The following is a 23,641-nucleotide window of genomic DNA, read 5'->3' on the forward strand; positions in this document are numbered from 1 at the left end:
CGCATGAAAGATGGAATCAGTGACAACTCCAAAGGTGTCAGTGAGGACACTGATTTTCATGGAAGGAGATGTCTGGCTAAGAGTTCACGGACAAAAAGGCAGAGGCTCTTCGCTGGGGCCAAGCTATGAGGCAGTGCTCTACCACCATGAGGGCTGCTGTCATATACTTTACACGAGTAAAACTGGTGAGGATGGATCTACTCTACTGCTCCCACAGGCTACCCTGTAGGAGAAAGAGCTCTTAGGAAAGGAAGGGGTTAAAGAACAGCTTTACCTCTTTTGACTTTGTCTGTTGTCCAGTTGCTCAGATACTCAGGCAGGACCTTGCCCATGTTGCCGTTCTCTGGGAACATTTGAATCACCTCCAGCCCTGCGGCTTGTCCTGTGAAGAGACCCAGAGAGCAGCCTCTTTATACCACATGGATAATGAGGAGCTGGGCAAAACTGCTTCTATGCTTGTTTCATGATAGTTTACCCTGCTTAGACCAAAGGAGTTCAAGTCCTTTCTTACTGTTAACTTCCTAGACACAAATCACTCTAGCCCTGTGTCTGGCTTCCAGAGTTCGCTTCACAGGTGAGTAACAAAGGGACTGTTCCTGGCCTTTGGGGTCAGACACTGTCTGGATCCCTGACTGGCACCAGCGCACACTGGGGGATCAGACACTGGATTTACACACAGAGACAAGATTGTGTTTGCCTAAAACAGTCTTAGCGGTGTCCATTTCATAGAATCATAGATTATTAGGGTTGGAAGGGACCCTCAAGAGATCATCTAGTCCAACCCCCTGCTCAAAGCAGGACTAATCCCCAAATGGCCCCCTCAAGGATTGAACTCACAATCCCGGGGTTTAGCAGGCATTTAACTGCCCTGAGGGCAGATTACGTCCATGCAGAGAGGCCTACTCTTTAGGAGACCTGCAGAAATTAGGTGAGGAAGATATTCAAGAATGCATGCACACTTGCTAGTGAAAACCCAACCCAGCAGTGCTGGGCTTGTGCTCACAGGTCTTTGGGAGAATTGTTGGAGTGGGGCTTCATTTACGAGGCAAACTTGACCTTTCTACAAGGAGTACTGATCTCCAAATGTACTCGAACCCACCTGCTATTCCAGACAGCAAGACCATAAGAGCCAGGCTCAAAGAATTGGAAAGCACTTCAAAATACTCTGATCCAGTAGTCCAGGGCCCCATTAGCTAAGGAGATGTGTGTGGGGCAATGGAGAGCCTGACAAATCCACACAGCCAGCCAAGAGTTCATGTGATAACGCACCAGACCACTACAGGCAGGCAGACAGCCATCTGTTCCACTGGCCAACTGCCTTGACTGGCAGGGAACCCAAGCCCCCACCTTCTCTTCCCAAAATAAGACCAGAGGTTGGGGAGAGAAGAGGGAAGGATATAATCTGAGGGCCTGTTCAGACAAATACATAGTTCGCAGCAAGCTGGGGTGTAAATCTACCCCGCACTAGACTCTCATTGTGCAGCAGGCTATGTCAGGGGTGGCCAACCTGTGGCTCCGGAGCCGCATGTGACTCTTCAGAAGTTAGTATGAGGCTTCTTGCCTAGGTGCTGACTCCGGGGCTGGAGCTACAGGTGCCAACTTTCCACTGCTTAACCCCAGGCCACGCCCCACTCCACTCCTTACCCCAGCCTTTCCCATCCCCTCCCCTGAGCCTGCTGCATCCTTGCTCCTCTCCCCTCCATCCCAGAGCCTCCTGTACACTGCAAAACAGCTGATCGCAGCAGGCAGGAGAGATGGGGAGGGAGGGAGAGGTGCTGATCAGCAGGGCTGCCGGTGGGTAGGAGGTGCTGGGGGCGGTGGTCGGTGGGACTGATGGGGCTGCTGACGTATTACTGTGGCTCTCTGGCAATGTACTTTGGTAAATTCTGGCTCCTTCTCAGGCTCAGGTTGGCCACCCCTGGTCTATGTGGATCCTGCTGCCATGCACTAAAAGTTCCCTAGTGCACTTTCACCTACCTTACTTTGAAACACGAGAAGGTCAGAGTGCACTGAGGAAGTGTTAATTCGCAGCAGCAGGGTCCACACAGACAGGCAGGCTAGCAAGGGGTAGAATCACACCGTAACTTGCTGCAAACTAAGCATGTGACTAGACAAGCCCTCGGATTTTTCTAGCTCTGGGGTTTCTTAACATGTGCCAGTCTCACGTGTCAGTCTCACATGTGTTGCCTCATGCAAGGGACTGAAGCAAGTGGCCTGGTGCAATCCACTCACCCTTTCTTCCCAGAGCACAGGCCAGCTCACTACCCAAGAAGCCGCCGCCAATAATGGTGATGGACTTGACTTCTCTTGAAATTTTTTCTAGAGCTTTGAAGTCCTCAATCTGTAAGAAGATTTATTTCCATTTCAGATGCCCCAGTCAGTGACAACAGCAGATAGCATTTTGCTGTAGGCCCTCCCTCCAAATGATTTGTGAACATGGAGAAATTGGTCCCACACTCTAATTACAGGAAACATTCTTTGGGCTAAGAGTCATCTGTACATATTTTCCCTTTTGTACTTTCAGCAGTAACTCTTGGATTTCCACCAGGGGCGGCTCCAGGCCCCAGCACGCCAAGCGTGTGCTTGGGTGGCATGCCGCAGGGGGGTGGCAGGCAGGTTGCCTTCTGCAGCATGCCTGCAGAGGATCCACTGGTCCCGCGGCTCCATCGAAGCTGTGGGACCAGCGGACCCTCTGCAGGCACACTTGCAGGAGGTCCACTGGAGCCGCGGGACCAGCGGATCCTCCACAGGCATACAGCAGAAGGCAACCTGCCTGCCGCCCCCTTGCGGCATGCCCCTGTGCTTGGGGCGGCAAAATATCTAGAGCCGCCCCTGATTTCCACTGCAGTCTGATTTGACCCACCTGCAGAAATCCAGAGCACAAAGAGATCTTTCCCACTCCCAGGGTGAACCATCTCCTCATAACAATTTCCCTCCAGTCAAGATGCCTAATCCCAATTAACAGGGCTCCAAATGGGCCTCCATATATCACCCTAAAGCAACCAAGAACCATGCTGCCCACTTTCCTCCTTCCCCAGCTGAGCATGCCATCCCCACCAGGTGCTCAACAGGGGTTCAGGACTAAAAGCTGGTCTGCCAATCGGTGGCACACAGCACGGCGCCTTATTACAGGTTCAGTAACTGAACTAGAATAGAGCCCCAACTTCCTCCCATTTATATTTCAAAACAACACCAACACTGCAGAAACAATGCACCTAAACCAGCGAGACCAGCTGGTCTTTGACGTGTTTTTCATGACTGTGAATTTGGTAGGGCCCTACTTATAAAGCATGCTGCACTTAATCAAGGAAGAACAGAACTATATATAGGAAAGGCCTCTGTAAGCAGGGATGGGATACTACTCAGGAGACATGCACCATACTGGGAATAAGGAGAGAGAAGCAAGAGCCAAGGAGGTAACTTTCCACCCCCCAACCACATTTAGTCACTACTGAAACTGAAATTTCTGTGTACTTGCGACTGTCTACCAAAGCTAGCTGGTCACGTAGTTAGTGGAATCTTCCTAGACTTTTAAATCCTCTGCTCTAATCCATCTGGGCCAGAGAAGACAGGGGCAGAATGAATTTGTGCTTATTGCACTGGACCGGGAATCAGGATATCTTGACTCAACCAATACAGCTGTGGGAAAATAATTTACACTTATTGTGCTTAATTTGTAGTTCCAATCTAATCTAAGGATAACCCCACCCTTCCCCTCCTGGGGATTGGAGGATGCTCAATTCGTTATTGCTTGTAAAATGCTTGGGAGATATGAGAAAGTCCTATGCAAAGGAAGTGTACAAGTACTTGCTACTGCAACCCTAATTTATCTCTACAATCCTGAAGCGAGGGCTCTAATTTCCTGGGGACAAGGTACTGGGATGCTAACACAGCTACCCTGTCAGTTCGCTTGTGGGCACCAAAGCCATATGAGGGACTTTCTAGTTACTGACTAAGGCCAGTCCCTGTCCGTCAAGATCTGTTAAGAACCTGAGTTAGTTCAGAGTTAGCACAGACTGAGGGTAACAGACCCCATCATGACAGGCTTTGGAGAGCACACAAGGAAAAAAAGCCCCCTTGGGATTACCTTGCGGAACAGCGTCAGCCTTTGTTGCACATCTTTCCCTGCTCTCTCGATTGCAGGAAGATTCCTTGGGGAACCACCTGATAACAGGAAGAGACATAACTAGCAACACAACACTCAGATGAGAGCACTAGCCCTCCAGGCAAAGCTGCAGAATCTGGGTTTGGGCTCCTACTGCTGCAGAACTTACTCCACCCCCTGCTCTTCCCTCCAGCCAGACACACTCATATATATCTCAGCTCTGTTCAAAACACAGGGTTCAGAAGAAATCAGTATTGTCAAATGGGACACGGATAACTGATAAGCTCATCAGCAGGTATGAATAGCAATAAATAGCTCAAAATAACAGAGCACAGTCATTGTCAAACATGGCCAAATACAACCCATCTGATATATTTACACAGCCTTCAGGACATTCAGAACATGCTAAATCTGCAAGGGGGGGGGGGGGGTGTCAAAAGTTTCCAGCCCTTCTGTTTGTGAAGAAACTTTTCTAAATGTGCCTCAGTGTAATCGATGCAGAGTTGTCTGCCTGAGTCTGCAGACAGCCTAAAACAAGCATTCAGAGGGATGGACTCTCTTGCCCTCCATTAATCTCATTGAGATGTTAACTATAGCCCATAGAGCAGAGGTCCCCAAACTGTGGGGCACATGACCGTGGGGGGGGGGGGGCATGGAGTAAAGTTCAGGGGGATGGGGAGGGAGTGCCATCCACCAGCTCTGCTCCTGACCCTAGCCCTGCATCCAGGGCCCCGGCTGCAAGGCCCGCATCCAGGGCTCCACTCCTGTCCCTGTCCCTGCACCCAGCTGTAGCCCCAGCCTCAACCCTCTTACCCCAGTATGTTTCCCCTATCCTGGAGCCACATCACCACAGGGGTGGGGGCAGACACAGGTAAGGGGTGATGTGAGGTAAAAAGTTTGGGGACCTCTGCCATAGAGCTAGCTGAGGTATTTATTTTATTCAGCAGTAACACAAGGAACCTACAGGCCTGTCCCCTGTAAAACATCGGCTTCAGCAGTTAGTGTAATGCTTGAGGCCTACGAAGTCTGGCACGGGTACATGGCCTAACGGTCACCCCTAAGTTTTGGGAAACTGGGAACAGAGTGTGTAAGGGGCAAGTTTGTCCATAATGACAGCAGCCAACCACAGGAACATGAGCAACACCAGCTTTTGGATATCTTAGGATGGGAACATCTTCAGATGTCTGACCACAAGAGTGCCATGGCAATGAACTGACATATATGATAAGAAGATCATTAATATACTAACCTATAGGAGAAGGGCATCCCAGCATTAGTAGGATGAGGAAATACAAACAAGGAAGAGGGGAGAAACCCTACTGAATATTCATTACACAGAGTGGTATCAGCATAACATATTATACAAGTTGTAGCCCATCCTATGTTTGGGGTGAGAGAGACATGGGAGGTGCCAGGATGATGGCCACTGGTGATGGTGAGGAGGAAGATAATGGCTAACATTTCAGGTTGTTCTGAAAGGGAAGGTGTGAGTCTGGATTTTCAGATGGGTTAGAGAGTTTGGGACTTCGCTAAATGTATTAACAAACTACTGTAATATAGAGAGGCTCCTAAAGTGTGAGTGTTGCAACTGTGCACATTGGGGTTCCCCTTGAATAGTAATTTAGATAATACTGGGGCTGATTTTGGGACAAGAACCTATCAAACCTCAGAGTGATAACTGGGAATTCTTAAGTAACCAATATACATCATCTGTAGATGGAACTATCTAACTCTAAACCCTTACAATGCCACCCTGAATGTTAACGTTTAGCATTTCAGTGCTAACCATTTTAGCAGAAGGGAGTGGGAACTGCTTAAGGGAGGAAATTGAAAGGGGAGAAAAAAGAAGGAAAACCAAGGAAGAGGTAGAGAACCCAGGAAGGAGGATTGGGAAGGAAGAGAACACAGGGCAAACAGATGATTTTCCCACTAAGTAACACTAAAGGTGGCAAGGGACTGAACAAATAATAGGTAAGGTAACAACAAACAGTTTAGTTACCACCTTAAGGTTGGTATTCTACACTTACCATGAGAGGTGGGGTGGTTGCACAATCATAGGTGATCTGCCATGAACTGTGTCCTATCGTCACACCCTGGCTCACTGACCATGATTAAAAAGGGAATCCAGCCCTCTCCACCAGATGAATTTGGCAGCCTGGACTAAGAATCATAGGCTATAGCAGCAATGCCCCACTACAGAGGGGACTGGAGCTAGATTCTCCTCCTCACTCCTCAGGCAGGCAGGACCTTGAGCATTGCTTGGCACTCAGAGCCTTATGTCAGACTTGAAACAAGAACCTCCTTCCCGATATCTTCTCAGGAGTCTCTTCTCAGCTTGCTGGGCATGATTTAGCATGCCTCCTCTGCTGTCCTGTGGCACAGTCAGCGGAGAACGGAGATATCCCATGGTTTCTATGGGATGAGATGGACTGCACTGGAGCAGACACAGATTCCCATCAGGCACATCCCTGTCCGTGTAACTGTCCTAGACAAAGCTGCGCGGTTCAAGTCCCCATCAGCTGAAGAGTTCTGTCTTACTGTCCCAGAGAACAAAGAACCTCCCCAACATGGTGTGTGACATTACCAGCAGCCCAAGAATTAACACTTCAGGGAAAGATGACACACCACGGAACTTACCTGTGGCAATTAAACATTTATCATAGGATATCTGGGTTCCATCATCAAGTTTCACCACATTGCCTCGAACATCCATATGCACCACCTGCAAGGCACAACGCATAGAGCAGCTCAGGTTTGCATGTCCTGTATGCACTCTGATCAGTGGGCACAGGCTTACCAGGCAGAGAAGCAACCAAAGAAGATACTTTAGCGTGAACAAGGTTTCCCTGTAGACTCTCCCTTTTCTGGAGAAAGGGAGCCGGGGAGGGAGCATGGCTTCAGAACTAACAAGAGGTTTTAACTTGGCCGTAGCTCAAAGCTCAGACTGAACCTTCCCTAGGCTTGTTCCTCTCCATGAACGTTGACTCTCAGGGGAATGCTGATCAGGCACCTGCTATGATTCCATGGGACAAACAGGCTCACTGAAAGGTCATCTGGGCTTGGCTACCTGGTGTACAGGGGAGGGAATGGCCAACCAGTTCACAGGAAGAGACCAGGCTCCCCACTCACTCCAACCATGAGACTTGTAAGGAGGCTCCTAAAGCTAACTACACACACCAACTCAGGGTCAGGTGGTGCTTGGCAGCCTCAGTAACACCCCACTGCAATGCTTCAGAACTGGAGCTCCAGCCCAAATGTCTGCACAGCTCTTTTTAGTGCGTACTACAAGCCTGCACCTGTCAACCTGGGCTCACACTTCCTGCTGCAGATTTTAAAATGCAGTGTAGACAGACTCTCAGGTGCTAAGCTCTGCTATTTGTAAAGCACTGTGTAAATGCATGGTGCTGTAACACCGATTAATGCTCTACCAACCTTCTTGCCACTGAGGACGGCCACTCCACCATTCTCTGTATAAGGCAGATCACGAGCAGGTACGTAGAAAGAAGGTGGCTGGAAATATATACTGTAGAGAAAAAGTACTCCAATGTATACAGTATTGCTCATTTTCCTACATTAGCAGCTACTCAATGACTGGAAGAACACTCACATATCGAAACACACACAGGAGTTTACAAAGAAAAAAAACAACCACATGCTTCCCTTGCAAATTCCAGAAAGGATTTTGTCTCATAAAACTAGGATGTCTATACTGTTAAAAACCAAGCACTAGTATAGCAACGCTGTGCAATGGAGGAAGCCATACAGGTCTAGTCAAAATTGCACAGAGGTTGGCTTTGCACCACATAATTGCACCAAGTTCTTTATGCTCATTTCTTGGAGGTTATACAGTCCAGCTCCAAAGTGTTCAGTATTTTCCCTGAAAACAGAGAAAGATACAGGCTGTAGGACAACAGTGAGAGACACTCATGCTCTGCAAGTTCACTTCACCATAATGGTCTCCAGCACTGCAACATCCTAGGTTTATAGTTTGTTGCTTGGTGCTCCCGACTGACAAGTCTGTGCACAATCTTAGCATTTAAAGCCAGGGACTCAATGCAGCCAGTGTACATAGTGAACTAAGCAGCTCAACAGTGCAGCTTGCAGCTGTTGTCTTCAGTACGAAGATGTAGCTCTTGGAAACTACGTGTACCAGCATACAGTGCTCCTTGAACAGTCTAGCCACAATGCATGGCGGGATATGTATTCTCAATAGGCTGTCCATCCATAGTGAAGATAAGTGCAAGGAAATCTGCTCAATTTTAAGCCCAGTGGTCTTCATGCACCTAAGCAGGCTGCCAGTGACTCCCAGATGAGCATGGTTTGGTCACTCAAAGTGACATTAAGCAATTAATTCAATTCCCATTAGTTGCTGCATGCAGATCGCACATACCTTCTCTCTTTGCCATTCCACTGTTTGAATCGCAGAGTCTCCGTGACATTCGGATCCTCTGAAAACCACAGTTCTTTGGAAAGAGGAGGACGCATATATGGCAGGTCAGGATCTTCAGAAACAATCAGCACCTTTAACGTGGGAAATCATTAACAATCTCACTATGTTTACAAGTTGAGAATGGCATAATGAAAAGTACAAGCTCTAAAGGGAGCATGTCATTTGGCTTTAGACATGCCCTATTCTAGAGCAGAGCTGTGCGCATCCCTTACCCTAGCCCCAGGATCACGAGCCCGAATGGATCGAGCAGCAGCAAAAGCAGCAGTGCCTCCACCAATTAGCAGAAAAGGAGCATGGGATGGACATTCAGGGCGAGCACTCGGATCTGTCTCTGGAGCTGCAAAGCAACAGATCAGACAGCCTGCTGTGAATACAGCAACAAAGCTCCACCAGGAACACTCCCTGCCCCGGAACAGCAGAGGGATAACATTCACCCTTGAAAGAATCATGACATCCTTTTGCATTTCAAATACTATTAACTCTTTGGTGGGCTGCTGTCCCTTAGATATTCACTAAAGACTGCTCTTTCCCATCCCCTCACCCAGAGGGCTGCTTCTCAAATCCCACATGACATTCTGGGAGACGCTACCCTCACCAAGGAACAGACTGAAACAATGAAGGACTCAATGTGTAGTTAGCACCAGAAGAGATACTATGGAAAAACTGCTTCTTAACTCTTAACATACCCAGCTCCCTGTACATGCCAGTCAGGCCTACTAAGTTTAGAAACTAAATCAAGTTTTTACCCCAGTTACCCTGAAGAACCAACACATCTAAGAGGCACAGCAGAGGATTCTGGACGGAACAAAAGAATCCAATAAGATAGCTTCTGTTGTTGGACTTGGGCTCACTCACCTCCCTGCTCAGCTGTTCTCAACCCCTGCTCTGCTGTTTATAATAAAAAAAAAACGAGAGAGAGTGTTAGTTAAAGGAAACTGCTCACGCTCCAAAACGTCTGTTAGTCTATAAGGTGCCACAGGATTCTCTGCTGCTTTTACAGATCCAGACTAACACGGCTACCCCTCTGATAGTTAAAGGAACCTGCATAATGAGGCTGAATTATAACCCCATTGGGACATCCTGTTACTAGGCATCAAATGGAGTTGCTTACTCATTTGAGCATTGCTATTGCACTTAGCTGTAGACTGCTATTCAAACGTCCATCAAGGCTCCTGTTATATTTATAACACCTCCATTAAAAAAAGTTTTGCTTAAATTCACACAGCTGGGTGAAGTGGCTGCAGCATACTCAAGGACTCACAAAGCTTATTGTTGGCACTCAACATGCAACTTTAAAAGCTTCAGGTAAGACTGAGACATTCTCCTTATAGCTCAGGATAGTAGTTTATTCCAGACAAAGCATCAAAGATTCAATGTCTTTGAACCCCACAGAATCAAACAACTGGTTAGTGCTGAGCAAGTGAAGTACTGAAACATCTGTGTAAGTCTCACAGCCTGCAAAATGCTCAAACACCAGGGAGATAAGGCCACTAGAGCAGCACTTGATCCTGGTAATATCCTAGCATTTAACATAGAGACATGTTTGAAAAATGCCACATTCCAAGTGGCTTCTTTGTTTAAATCTCTGATGTAGGAAATCTTTACATTTTAAAACCAGAATCACTTACAGGCAGGATCAAAATTTCACTCTTGCCATTTAGTGCACAGCTTGCAAGTAATCCAAATACATGGAATACTTGAAACCACCTGGAAAAAATTCTGTGGGATGTTTTCTTTTACTCATATACTGAGATGGAGACCAGTTCATAGGAACATGTTTCTCCTACACACATTCAAACCCTGTTTTAAGGAACATATGACTATCCTGCACACAGAAATAAAACCGAGTTCAGAGTTACCAGTGCGATCCCTGGATTCCTTCTCACCTGTTGTGGCCTGGGAGGCAGCACCCACTTCTGGAAGAGAAGATACTAGACTTAATTCAGCAAGATGCAAACTAACAAGAATGAATTTGGGAAGTCACAATTCAGAGTTAATCTCTGGATTCCTCAGCGTCAGCAAGCTCCCCTCAGTGAAGGTGGTAAAGCTTCTCGCTGTCATTAGACTGCTGTTCCAACATTTCACCTAGAGAGGTCTCTCCCCCAACCCCAGCTCTGGCTTAGATCTGCTGTAGTCCAAGTTATTGGTCTCAATACCAGGGTAACTGGTGAAATTCGCTGACCTATATGATGCAGAGGAGGTCAGACTAGATGATCTAATGGTATCCTCTGGCTTTAATCTACAAATCCTTCAAAACGCAGTGAATCTTCAACTTTTTCTTCCTACTGCCTTCATAAGAGAGCACCTCTCATGAACCTACCCCTCACTGACCAGGACCCAAAGCCCCCATTGGCCAGCTCTCAAGAGGTTTCATTCATTTCAGAAGAAGTCTACAGACCAGAGTTTTGAGAAGTGATGCTCTAAAACAGTGGTCTCCAAACATTTTTTTTTTACTGCGCACCCCATCAGTAAAAAATTTAAGCATGCATCCCCTGCTCCCAGCCAAACTGTCGAAGGAAAAAAAAAAAAAAAAAGCACCACTCGGACTCCCAGCCGAACTGCCGGAGGGGAGGCAGCACTTCTCCTGCTGTGCACCCCAAAGGATCCTCTTGTTTAGTTTAAAGAAACCATAAAAATCTTGAGAATTTATGGTGGCTTTTTGTAATTTCTTAAATTTATCTAATTAATTTTAATCAAAATTGGATACAAAACTATCATACTCATGTTTATTGAGGATTAGATACTGATCCCCTTACCCAGCTCTTATGTTTTGTAGCATCACTGATTGCAATGGGACTGTTCTTAGAGTAAGGTAATAAGCAACATGAGTGAGGGTGTCAAAATGAGGACGTACTAGCTTTTGTTTTAACCGTATCATTAACAAAGTAGAACAGATTTATGATGAATAGTTTACTTCTGAAATTTATCATTTTGTTCTATCAAGTAGAACTGTCTTCTTAGAAGCTGTGTTCCTTTCTCAGGTATTTCCTTTATGGGGTTTGAATCTAAATATACTGCATGATGTGGCAATAAGTTGTCAGCACTGCAGAAATGTTGTCCAAATGTAGCCAAACTGCCAAGGGACGGGAATTAAAAAAAAAGCCACTCGGATTCCCAGCCGAACTGCCAAAGGGGAGAGGGGTGAGAGAGAAGCAATGCTGCTCCGGCGGTGCTCTCCTGCCGTACATCCCGAAGAATCCTCTTCTGCGCCCCACTTTTGGAGACCACTGTTCTAAAAGACGTGCAGGGGCCTGTGTGTCAAGCTGTCATTTCAGAAGCAGTTTGAGACACTTGACAGTATAAAAATGTAATTGTGCAAATATAGTTCCTGAAATGGAATGTGAGTTGGAAGTGGCTCTTTGACCACAAAGTGCTGCTGGGTTCACACAGTGATGGAAGGGGATGATCTACAAAATCCAGGAAACTTGAAATATGGTGAAGCTTTTTTTTTTTTTTAAACGGTGCTACCAGATGGCCAAGAAAAGGTGTTTAGAAACTTCCCTACGCTTTCCTCTTGCCCTTTTACAGAGAGCCATTTGGACGGCGAGCGCCACTGTGCATGTTTGAAGGCACAAGGCTGAGTATACCAAAGGCTTACACACCAAAGAGTGACAAGTGCTCTCCTGCCCTAGCTTAGTGCCACCTTGGGCTTTTAAGAGTGTTTTGTCCAGTCTAGTTTTAGATGTCCCAAGTGATCATGACCACTTTTAAGAAAAACCCTTTCTTCTGAGACTCTTAAAAACCTGGGATATAACTCGTAGCTATGATAGGCTATTACTCACCAGAGGTGGACTTCACGTCTTGGGATTTCAGAGCTATTGCTTCGATGCGGTCATTGAATCTCTCTTTGTCTTCTTTCAGTGTCTTGTACACCTGGAGAGGAGAAAAGTGGATGGCAGTTACTCATCTACCATGTGCATATCACTGCATCAATGTAAAATTGTGCTTCAACTCATTGATAGGCTTTTGTCCACTCTGCTCACTCAGAAGAGCCGTCAATTAAACAAAAGAAGCAAAATGCAGCTCACTATTAAAAGAGAACACATGCATGTGTAGGTAAGTCTAAAAAATAATGCACATAGCTGAGGAATTTGATTCCTCCACTGTTCTATTCATGGGATGAAGCTCTCCACTGTCTGGGTACATTCCTGATCATGGACTAAGGATTTCTGCAGATGTCTGGGAGTCGGGCTGAAGATTTGTTCCAAGATGGACTGTATTGTATGGGCCTTGCCACAAAGGCAGCACAACTAATACAAAAAGAACGAGGAGGACTTGTGGCATCTTAGAGACTAACAAATTTATTTTGAGCATAAGCTTTCGTGGGCTAAAACCCACTTCATCAGATGCATGCAGTAGAAGATGTAGTAGGAAAATATATATTATACACAAAGAACATGAAAAAATGGGTGTTGCCATACCAACTGTAACAAGGGAAATTAATTAAGGTGAGCTAGTAGGTTAGCCATTATCAGCAGAAGGAAAACAAAAACTTCTGTAGTGATAATCAGGATGGCCCATTTCCAACAGTTGACAAGAAGGTGTGAACAACAGTAGGAGGGGGAAAAATTAGCATAGGAAAACAGTTTTACTCTGTGTAATGACCCATCCACTCCTAGTCTTTATTCAAGACTAATTTAATGGTGTCCAGTTTTCAAATTAATTCCAATTCTGCAGTTTCTCATTGGAGTCTGTTTTTGAAGTTTTTTTGTTGGAGTATTGCGACTTTGAGATCTGTAAGTGAGTGATCAGCGAGGTTGAAGAGTTCTCTGACTGGTTTTTGAACATTATAATTCTTGACGTCAATACAGACTGCTCTTTGCAAGGGTAGGCCATGGCATGACAAGTGATCGGATCTGCAGAAAGCTATTCTGGAGGAGAGAAGCAAGACAGGATGTACACAAAGCTGAAGCAAGAAAAAGCAGACAGAAAGCAAAGCAGCTCCCAAGCGCACAGCAGAAGAGCACAGCAGAGCCTGGACTAGCTGGATAGGGCTCCAAAGTGGCAAGCCAGAGTCTAACTGGGGAAGATGGCAACGACTGCTGAGTAGGACCATTCATATATATAATGGAGAAGATCCTTGAGCATGGAACAGAGTTGGGAGATGCCAGGAGACAACTGCCTTGTAACCCCTTCATTTTTGTTCTCTATTTGGAAAGAGAAAGAGGAGAAATTCTGGCTGGAGAACTGCAACATGTACTCTAGACCAATGGGGTGAAAGAAGAGGACAACAAGGTGATGGTTTTTTGTTTGCTTGTGGAGAGACACTGCTCAGAGATGGAAGAACACAATGAAACAAAAAAATTCACTGTCTTCAGAGGAGTGAAATATTCAAGCCTTCTCCAAATACTGTAATACCTACACATTCAACGCTAGAGACCCAAGTCATCTAAATCCGTCTAGTGGCTTACTATCTGTAAAAATCAGCACCACAAAAAGCACAGGTACTGAGAGTTTGACCTTCTACAACAGGAATGATACTGTGATTAAAGAATACTGGTTGAAGCAGCAAAGATGCCCAACTTTGACAGAGCTAAATCCTTTTTGATTCATGGACTTAACAAGGCAAAAACAGAGTATGTCTCTTTCATTTGGGAGAAGACATTGGGTGAAGACATTGGGAGAAGACAAGGAAAACTTATAGGGAATTTAGCCTTGTGTAGGTTAGCACTTAAAGGCATGAGGTTAACAAGTTTAAATCACAGCCCTTTAAATCCTAGTCTAGACAAAGGCCTTGGAGTCTCTGAAATAACTCAACTGTCTTGGCTTAGAAAAGAATCCACATGAGATCTTTTAAATGTCTCTCAGACACTTCTAGGATCAGCCGGTAAGATGTCAATGTCAGCACGTCCATGCAAGGGAACGTGGATTTTTGTCAGGAACTTGATACTAAACACCTGGAACCTCTTTCAGCTGAACACCTTTCCCCACGGGGATTTCCTGAGAAGTCAGCCTGGAATATGTGGAGACCTGAGGAAAATGATAGCTGAGCACAGGCTGTATTCTGGGAGACTTTTATTCAGAGAACATATACGGAGGATATATTCCAAACCCAGTTTTCAAAAACTCATGTGCATAGAGAGTGGAAGAGAAAGGGACACTCTGGAAGCGGATCATACCAAGGTATCTCCCCGCTGGCCCCCTCCCCATCAGATAGCTAATAAATAAAAGGGAAGCAAATTAACTGTCTGAAGGTATTGCCTAGCCTTGTGTGATTATGTAAATCCTACATGCACTGCATTTCTCGTAATGCTCTAAGGAAAAGCAACTGCTACAATTTAACATACAATAATTAGACACTATGGTTTGGACCCTTCTCAGAAGGCATTAAAACTGTATACAAACTTGGATCTTTTCAACGTGCAATGTGCCAGTCAGGGCAACTAAAGTTGCAATGGCAAAAACCAAATGACACTGAAGATCTTTAACAGTTTATTAGCAAAATATTATGCGATCCAAACTCTGTTTAATCTGAAGTTAACAATTTTCTTGAGGTTTTGGCATCTCTCCTACTGCCTAGACAGTTCAAACTTTACTTATCTCCAAGATTAAGCTTTGCACAGTGAAGCAAATTAAGGTAAATTCTCAAATGAAATCCAAATGATCTCAACCTTAATGCAGAACATCAATAAAAAGCAGAGGCAGACAAAAGCATATCTCTGGGATAGAAGCAAAATTTCAAGCATAATAGAAGTACTGTTTAAGAATTAGCATAAAACATTTTAAACTGTTATTTGTCATCAATTGTACAAACCCAAGGTTTGTAAACCTACCTCTGTGTTTTAGAGAGAGGTAGAAAAGTGTGAAGTTGAGAAATGAGTTAAAAAGAAAGCATAGAACAAATCAAAATCTGATCATTTAGGAAAGCAGATACATATAGGTGCACATATTAGATCTGACCACTTTAGGCACTACCTCTGGATAGGTTTTCCAAAGGGACACTGCTAAGTATTTATAATAAAAAAACAAAAGCTACTCTCTTAGCTATTTGACAAGTGATTTAATGCTCCTTCTGCAGCATAATTACAAAGGTAGGTAAATGGATTGCCCCCCTTTTTCTAATGGAGCTTGAAGTTAGTGGGTTACTTCCTTATTTGTAAACTTGGAAGGATTAGATCATCAGTAAATGTTGGGAAACGTCAATTTCACCATACACGCAACCAAAGAAAAAGTATTTCCATAGATAACTGAAATATACAGATAGGCAAAGACAAATGCTGCTTAAGAACTAAGAGTTTGATTTAAGGATATTTACTTTGTATACTTTGTTGTAATGTTGATAGCTTGTGTTTTAACATATATAAAGTCTTAATTTTTTAATATCAATATCTAGCATTAAGAAAAATATTGTCTGGGCACCCCATAGTTTTGCACAGCTAAAAATCTGAAATGACAAAAATTGGGGAAAAATGCTTAAAAATATAAGTATATATTATTGGTAAAAATTATAAAAAATGAAAATCTAATTTTGCCAAGCCTATTTATTTGTACACCAGCTCAATAATGTCAGCATAAATCTGGTAATGTGACTCATTAATTAACTTTGCTTCCCTGCTGGCTATGAAGAAAAGCAAAAGACACAGTAAGTCCTACACAAGCTCTGGCTATTTTGACTTTAGATATTCAGTGTCAAAAGATTAAACTCAGCAGGATATTTCCCCATCAGAGACTTGAATTGTGTGGACAGATCGAATTTGGAATTGTATACTAATGGACAATGTTCCTTTAAATAAAACCCCAGAGAGGACATTTATAGGATTTAGTTAAGTTATTATATGACTAACTTGATATTAGACATATGACAGGCAAAGATTTAAATTATGCCATGGTATCCCCCACCCTGCCCACCCCAAAATGCATTTAGTTCAAGCATCTTACATAAGCTCCTGCCCCAGTGACTGTTCCTCCTACAATTAAGTAGTACACTAGGTTGTTGCCATCTTTCCCAGGAACACCTGTAGACGTTAGAGATCTAGATGGGGGTCTTAGATGATGACACTGCAAAACTGTAGGTGAAGACAGGCAATGAAAGAAAAGAGAGGGAAAGAGTACTGAATATTAATGAGGACACTTCATCACATAGCTCTTGGCAAAGCAGTATTCGTTTTCAGTTACCTCACTGGTCAAAAGAAGTGTGGCTAATGCATATTTATCATTTCAGGACTTAAATACTATGAAAGCCTCTTCCCTTTCTATGGGCATATTCATTTCAAAGTGAACATAACATCTTCTAACCAGAAAGGCTCCACTCTGACGCAATGTCTGCTTTCCTGTGTGCAGCTGGGGAAGGAGATGGGCATGTCTCTCTCTCTCGAGGAAGACCAGTTCATACGCTGGGCTCAATTTATAGTTGGATTCTGATTTTTACTGAAGTTTTCCAGCAGGAAAGGAGACTAGGCAGGCAAGCAGCTTACTCCCCAGGCCACATGCTTAGTCCATGGTTTTCCACATTAGAACATGGGTTTTACTGTTCCCAGCCCTTTGTTCTAACAACTTTTCCACAGAATTTCCTTGCTAATTATGCCCTCCTAGAGGAGCACACGATTTAACATTTGGTTCTACTCCCCAAGGAAGCTTTTCACATTCAGGAAGTTCCTGAGTGGCAGACTTATTTATTCTAAAATTTGAGGGGGGAATTATTTCTGACCTTTCCCCACTTAGGTGCTCTACTTCCTGGCTGCAGCTCCATGACAGAGGTCAGATCACGTTTGCCAGGCAGTTGGAGCTGGCATCTCTGAATTGGAGAGGAGGGTGGCAGAGCACACCTGAGAGCCGAAGGAATAGGTAAACCACATTTCTCCTCCAAATTTAACAAACATAAATAAAAGTTCTATTTCCCAGGCCCCGCATCTATGTGAAGAGTTTCATTAGGTAATATCAGTGCAATAGCCACACTAAGTGTTTGGAATACTTGTGTTTGATGTTTTAAATCAAGACGATAAACTGTAGACAAAAACGTTCACAATGCTTCTCTGTAAGAAACAGAACTTCAAAAGGGTAGATTCATATTCCTTAAAATGGAACCTCTCCATTACCAAACGCTATGTGTGTCTTGAATTCACTCTGCCTTGGAACCTGATTTACCACCTCTGCCTCGCTGAACCATTTTGCTCTTTTTCCATTAAATAAAGGGAGGTTAAAAGAGGTCTATAAATATCAGACTGGGACAAACGCAGAACTTAAACTTAGAAATGAAAAAAGAAATTCGGCAAGCAATGGCTTGATTAAGTTTGTTGCTCAAAGGATAAACCATCAGAACTACGTGCTAATTATTACATACAAGATAACAAAGTTGTGGTTAATCACAGGATATACAAAATAATGTTTTTCTAGTAAAGATAAAAGGTAACTGAGACAAGAGAAAATACTGATTAATCTGCAGCCAGTTCCAGTTTGGACATCAGTTTCCTAGTAAGTTTTCCAAAGCAGGAAAGAACAGCAAAGGTAAGAGGCAAAGGAGGCAAGAGAAAGTAATCATTAAACAGGAGCTGTGTTGCAGCTTCTTTCATGAACCGCCTTTCTACTTACATATGCACCTGCTCCTAACGTTGATAAGCCCACAATAAGGACAAAAACAGAACTATCGCCTTTGCCCCCAGGTGCACCAGAGCTAGCCATTTGTCTGCTCAGCTGTAGTTTTAAGGGAACATTCCATCGCTGCAACAAGTTGCCTAAGGAACACAATGTTTTTAAACAAAACACAAAGTATTGTCAATACATAGTAATATTTTAAGGTATAGTAATTAACTGTATTATAAAGCCAAGTAAATCAGCTACTTGTTTGAAGAGCCCAGCGCTTCATTTGACTGATCCTAGCGAATTATTTTGTGCTAAAGCGAGACCACTACACTAAGTTTGAGATCCCACCTCCCCACCTTCAACAGCAGAAAATGGAACTGCTACTGTACTCAGTCTTTGGAATTTGTGCTCAAACTCCGCTCACAGCCCCCAGTTATTGAATACAGTACTGCCCAACAGTGTGTTCACAGGAGAGGGATTTCCAGCACAGTTTAGACCCTGTCCATACTGGGATCAAACTCTTGGCTGCAACTGAGTTTGCACATGCTGGAGGTCAGTCAGTAGGGTTCCCCTGCAACCAGTGAGTATTTCTGTGAGAAGTGAAGCTTCCCCCTGAGCTCTCTAACAACTTATAGATGGCTCTAAGGCCTGATCTACATGCCAACGTTAGGTTGATGCAAGTCACCTTGTGTCAACTTATTTATGCATGTGTCTACATTTAAATTAGTCTCCAGCTGACATCAGCGCCCATTACAGTGACACAGTAAGACTACCTCCCAGTGTTGAGCCATGGTTGAACTACTGAGGTTGATGGCACTGCATGAACTATGTTGATCCTAACAGTCCTCAGACTCATAGACTTTAAGGTCAGAAGGTACCATTATGATCATCTAGTCTGACATCCTACACAAAGCAGGCCACAGAATCTCACCCACCCACTCCTGTAACAAACCCTTAATCTATATCCGAGTTACTGAAATCTTCAAATCGTGGTTTAAAGACCTCAAGGTACAGAGAATCCTCCAGCAAGTGACCCATGCCCCATGCTTCAGAGGAAGGCGAAAAACCTCCAGGGCCTCTGCCAATCTGCCCTGGAGGAAAATTCCTTCCCGACCCCAGATATGATGATCAGTTAAACCCTGAGCATGTGGGCAAGACTCACCAGCCAGACACCCAGGAAAGAATTCTCTGTAGTAACTCAGATCTCACCCCATCTAACATCCCATCCCAGACCATTGGGCCTATTTACCTGCTAATAATCAAAGATCAATTAATTGCCAAAATTAGGCTATCCCTCATACCATCCCCTCCATAAACTTATCAAGCTTAGCCTCCATCAGCTATCTCACAATTCCCCATTCCCTGCAACAGTGATCACCCTGGTCACAATTGTAAACTCCACTGACAAGGGCTCAGAGACCGAAAGCCATCCACCTTAAAGCCCCCCGCATATTTCTGAAATGCCTTTTCCTGATAGCCCACCTTAGCAAGTACACCTAAGCAGCTCACTCCTGCTGTATGCAACTGCCCAACCAACCATGTGCCAGAGCCACTCCTGGCTAGAGTACATGGGAGGTACTGCAACTCCTGCACCTATGGACAGAAGAGGCTGTGCAAGCACAGCTGTGGACCAGACACAGAACTGTGGATACCTGCAAAGAAAGGCACAGGGGTTTGCAGGCAAAGAGGTATGGCAGGGACTGGCAGCAGTGCTGTGTGAAAGCAAAGGAACTTTGACAGGCACACCACAAGGCCAGGGAAGCCAACAAATGATCTGGTGCTGAGCCACAGACCTGCTGCTTCTACAATGAGCTGCATGCCATACTTGGCAGAGGCCCCAGCAGTGCACCACAGACCACAATGGATACCTCAGAGGAGTCCAAGACAGAGCCCCCTGCCATGAACAGCAAGGAGGAAGAGAGGAGTCAAGGGAGATGCAGCTGGGGAGAAGTCTAGCTATATCATGAGCGAGGACCTGCCTGAGACTCCACCATAGTCTAACCAGTCCTGCCAGCCAAATATAGATGAGCCTGCTGAGGGGGAAAGAACCTCAAGTAAGCATGGGCATGTATTTTTCCTTACAATGTTTAAATTTAAAGATGACGCTCGGCCCATCCCCAAGTCAAGACAAAGGTATTCACTTTTCATTGCTCTATTCAGATGAGAAGAGTTAGTGGCACAATAAACAAAGGCAGAATTGGCATCTGCTTTTCATTCCCCTGTTGGGCTAGGTGGGGGGTAGGGTGATCCAGGCTGGGCAGTTTGGTTTTGTGTACATAGGAATGTCCCTCAATGAAACTTTCACAGAGATACTCTGCAATTCTCTGCTGAAGGTTTCTAGGGATGGCTACCTTATTTCTTCCTCTGTGGTAGGATGTTTTCGTGCACCACTCTGTGATGAGTTCAGCTGGCACCATTGCAGTAAACAGGTTCATGGCATACAGACCCAGGTGGCTTCAGGATGCCAATGGAAGCCACTCCCTCTGCATCTTTGTTACACTCTGCAGTGAGATACCAGCTAAAACCTCCACTGCCTGTGGAGAACAGGGCACTCAGTGCCACTGCTCCATGCTCCCATCCTTAGAATAGGGACTGCAATTTTATTGTTTCATGCAACTGAAATTCCTTCCCCCCAACCTGCCATCTTGCCCTGGATGGGCCATACTCACCGTGCCTAGGGCTGGAGAGTGGAGCTGAAGTGTCAATAAGCATGTCTTATTAAAAGTGTTTATAGGAATAAGGGAAGGGAGTTTTGAATCTTATCTTTCTCTTCCCGTAGTGGCTCTAAATCCTATGGCAAATCTGACTATTGTTATCAGCAGATTCTGGCATGGAGGCCTTGAGGGCTGCCCCCTCCACTCCACAGAATGCTTGACCCTGACAAGGAGGAGAAAGAAGAGGACCAGGAAGAACATGTCCAGCAAGATCCTGCAAGCCAGTGCTGCATCAGATTGTGATAAAAAGAACCTGGAGGGCCAATGTGGCAGACATCAAGAGTAGACAGGAGAAAAGCCTGAGAGTCCCAGCAGGAAAAGGAGAGGGAAATGCATGAGGATACAATTGGTCTTCTCAGGCAGCAAACCCAAACACTGCAGTTCCTGGTCAGCTACCAGTCCAAAAATCCCAGACTCCTCACCCTTTACACTCCTTGGAGAATTCCAGCTCCCTACATACCATATGGAATCCTGGGCCACATCTTTATCTCTACTACTCCATGCCGGGAGACAGCAAGGGAAACCACAATTTCAGATACTCTAACCGGAGAGACCCATGCCTGGTGTATATGTAGACACAATTGACTACATTTGTGCGTTCAAAAGCACAGAAATGTTGCTACCTTTCCAATCTTTAAGTTCCCTTCCATTAATTTACAATTAATATTTGTATTTTCTCGCATGCTTTTTGCCCATTGATTTTTCCTGTGCTGTTGGTGCAATTCAATAAATTTCTGTTTTTTGAGAATGAGATTATCTTTATTACTTCACACCACATGTGTAAATGTACAGGATCACAGTGCACGCATGTCCTGGCAAACAGCGAGTCCTATTTATAAATAGACAGCAGGCACCACCCAATTCCTAGCAGCACCCACAGCTTGAGGGTCAGAGAACATTCCTGAACAGCACCCTACTGCAGCTTTTTCAAAGCAACCCTCATTAGCTCCATGCTCAGCTCTTGTGATGGCCCCTGTTTCTGGCTGTTCAAAGTCAGCAGACAGCCACTCATGACAGCTTCCCCCTCTTTGCCTCACAGATCCTATGCAAGACACAACAGACAACTATAACCATCGAGATATTTTTCTCAGGGAGATCTAATCTAGTAAGTAAACACCACCAGCGTCCCTTCACTCCACCACAAGCATATTCAACAGTCATTCTGCACCTGCTGAGTCAGTAGCTGAGTCTTTCCTTAGTGGTCTTGAGGTGGTCAGCGTAAGGTTCATGAGCCAGGGGAGCAAAGAGCAGGCTGGGTCCCACAGAATCACTACTGGCATTGCAAAGTTGCCAATGATAAGATGCCAGTCACAAAAGAAAGGCCCTGCTGGCAGCTTTCTGAGCAGTCCTGTGTTCTTAAAGATGCAAGCATCATGCATCTTCACAGATCAGCCTACACTGGCATCAGTGAAGTGTCCCCGGTGACTGACCAATGCTTGCTTAACCATAGAAAAGGAACCTTTTCTGCTGATGTCTCTGTTGCAAGGTGGACTTGTGCTAAAAATAGGGATACATGTGTGGTCTTTTGTCCCATCACAGTTTGGGAGCCCCTCACTGCCTAGCCATACACCATATCCTGCACATTGCGAAAAGTCACAGCCCTGAGTAGCAGGAGATGATTAATGGCTCTAAACACTTAACTGACAATGGTCTCCACTGTGGATTTTCCAACTCCAAAATGATTTCCCACTCACTGGTAGCAGTTCAGCATTGCAAGTTTCCAGAGTGAAATCATCACTCTCTTCTCCACTGTTAATGCAGCTCTCATTCTGGTGTCCCTGTGTTGGGGAGTCTGGGGACAGCTCAGCACACAGATCCAGCACTGTGGCCTTTTGCATCCAAAAGTTCTGCAGCCGCTGCTTGTCTTCCCAAACCTGTATTATGATGCAACCCACCCATCAGTGCGCATTTCTTGGGCCCAGATGTGGTGCTCAGCTGTCTGCAGCTGCTCTTTGAACCCCACCAACAATTCTGAACTGTTATTCGCTACATCCCTTGGCAAACTGTCCTTGAAGAAATTCTCATGTCCCCCACTGCTGCAGTACTTCCTGTGGGTCTGTAACTACAGGAGAATTGTGCCTCCTGTATTTGCAACGTTCATGAGAATAGCACTGAGCTCTGTGGGCTCCATGCTTCTGTCAGAGAGGGCAGCCACTGAAAGTGCCATGCGGGTTGGTAGGATTTTTTTTAAAAAGGCACAACTATAGGCTATGAATGGCATTATGCAATGGAGAAAATTGAATGCTGGTAGCTTGAACCCTAGCTCCCAACGGTCCTCTGTGACTCATTTCTACCCCATACACATTGCGAAAAGTTCCCAGAAGGCATTACACCCCAGACGGCGACATGCAACACAAGCACTCCTCGTGAGTGCATACAGTGGAGATGCAAGCAGCCAGGCATGCATTTGCATGAGCAATACACAAACTGTAGTCATTGTACAAGAACGTACTTTGTATCAATGATAGTTTGTAGTGTAGACATGTTCTGAGACAGGGATTGGTGTCCGAGACCCAAGTCAAGGAGAAGTTACTAGAACCCAACCAGCAAAAAGGGCCTTGTCTACACCAGAACACTTTCCTATAGGATCCTACCACTGATACCCCGAGTGGAGTCTGATCAATGATATCAATAAGCATGCTCAAGCAAACTGCGCACCAACAGTCACTGGCAGTTTAAGCATTGTCATGCTAATCTGCTCTGAATGCTGCGTTTAACGCAACGGGCCCCGGAGCCCTGCTTACCCTAGCTCCCAATGTTGCTACCATTGGTGGAAGCAACAGTGAGAAATTTTCACAAACTCCCCCCAGTGTAGAAACAAACGATGGTGATTAAACAATTACAGCTTGCTAC

General features: G+C 45.0%; 1 protein-coding gene across 4 annotated transcripts in view; it reads right to left on the bottom strand.

Annotated features, from left to right (window-relative positions):
- The window catches only part of AIFM1 (apoptosis inducing factor mitochondria associated 1), a 35,464-nt gene that overhangs the window by 6,436 nt on the left and 5,387 nt on the right, over positions 1-23,641 (bottom strand). For 2 of the 4 annotated variants that reach the window (XM_032786068.1, XM_032786035.2), the window contains exons 2-12: positions 18,084-18,226; positions 12,338-12,428; positions 10,415-10,471; positions 9,411-9,443; positions 8,768-8,892; positions 8,496-8,626; positions 7,538-7,628; positions 6,743-6,827; positions 4,088-4,164; positions 2,233-2,341; positions 275-382 (exon numbers count right to left, since the gene is read on the bottom strand). In XM_032786068.1, coding sequence (XP_032641959.1) covers positions 275-382; positions 2,233-2,341; positions 4,088-4,164; positions 6,743-6,827; positions 7,538-7,628; positions 8,496-8,626; positions 8,768-8,892; positions 9,411-9,443; positions 10,415-10,471; positions 12,338-12,428; positions 18,084-18,173 — 997 coding nt within the window. In that variant the 5' untranslated portion in view covers positions 18,174-18,226. Of the gene's footprint in view, positions 1-274; positions 383-2,232; positions 2,342-4,087; positions 4,165-6,742; positions 6,828-7,537; positions 7,629-8,495; positions 8,627-8,767; positions 8,893-9,410; positions 9,444-10,414; positions 10,472-12,337; positions 12,429-16,433; positions 16,562-18,083; positions 18,227-21,956; positions 22,033-23,641 lie in introns of those variants that run through there. The other 2 variants (XM_032786022.2, XM_032786046.2) reach the window with 2 other exon arrangements.

The sequence above is a fragment of the Chelonoidis abingdonii genome, chromosome 8, assembly GCF_003597395.2.
Source record: "Chelonoidis abingdonii isolate Lonesome George chromosome 8, CheloAbing_2.0, whole genome shotgun sequence".
NCBI lineage: Eukaryota > Metazoa > Chordata > Testudines > Testudinidae > Chelonoidis > Chelonoidis abingdonii.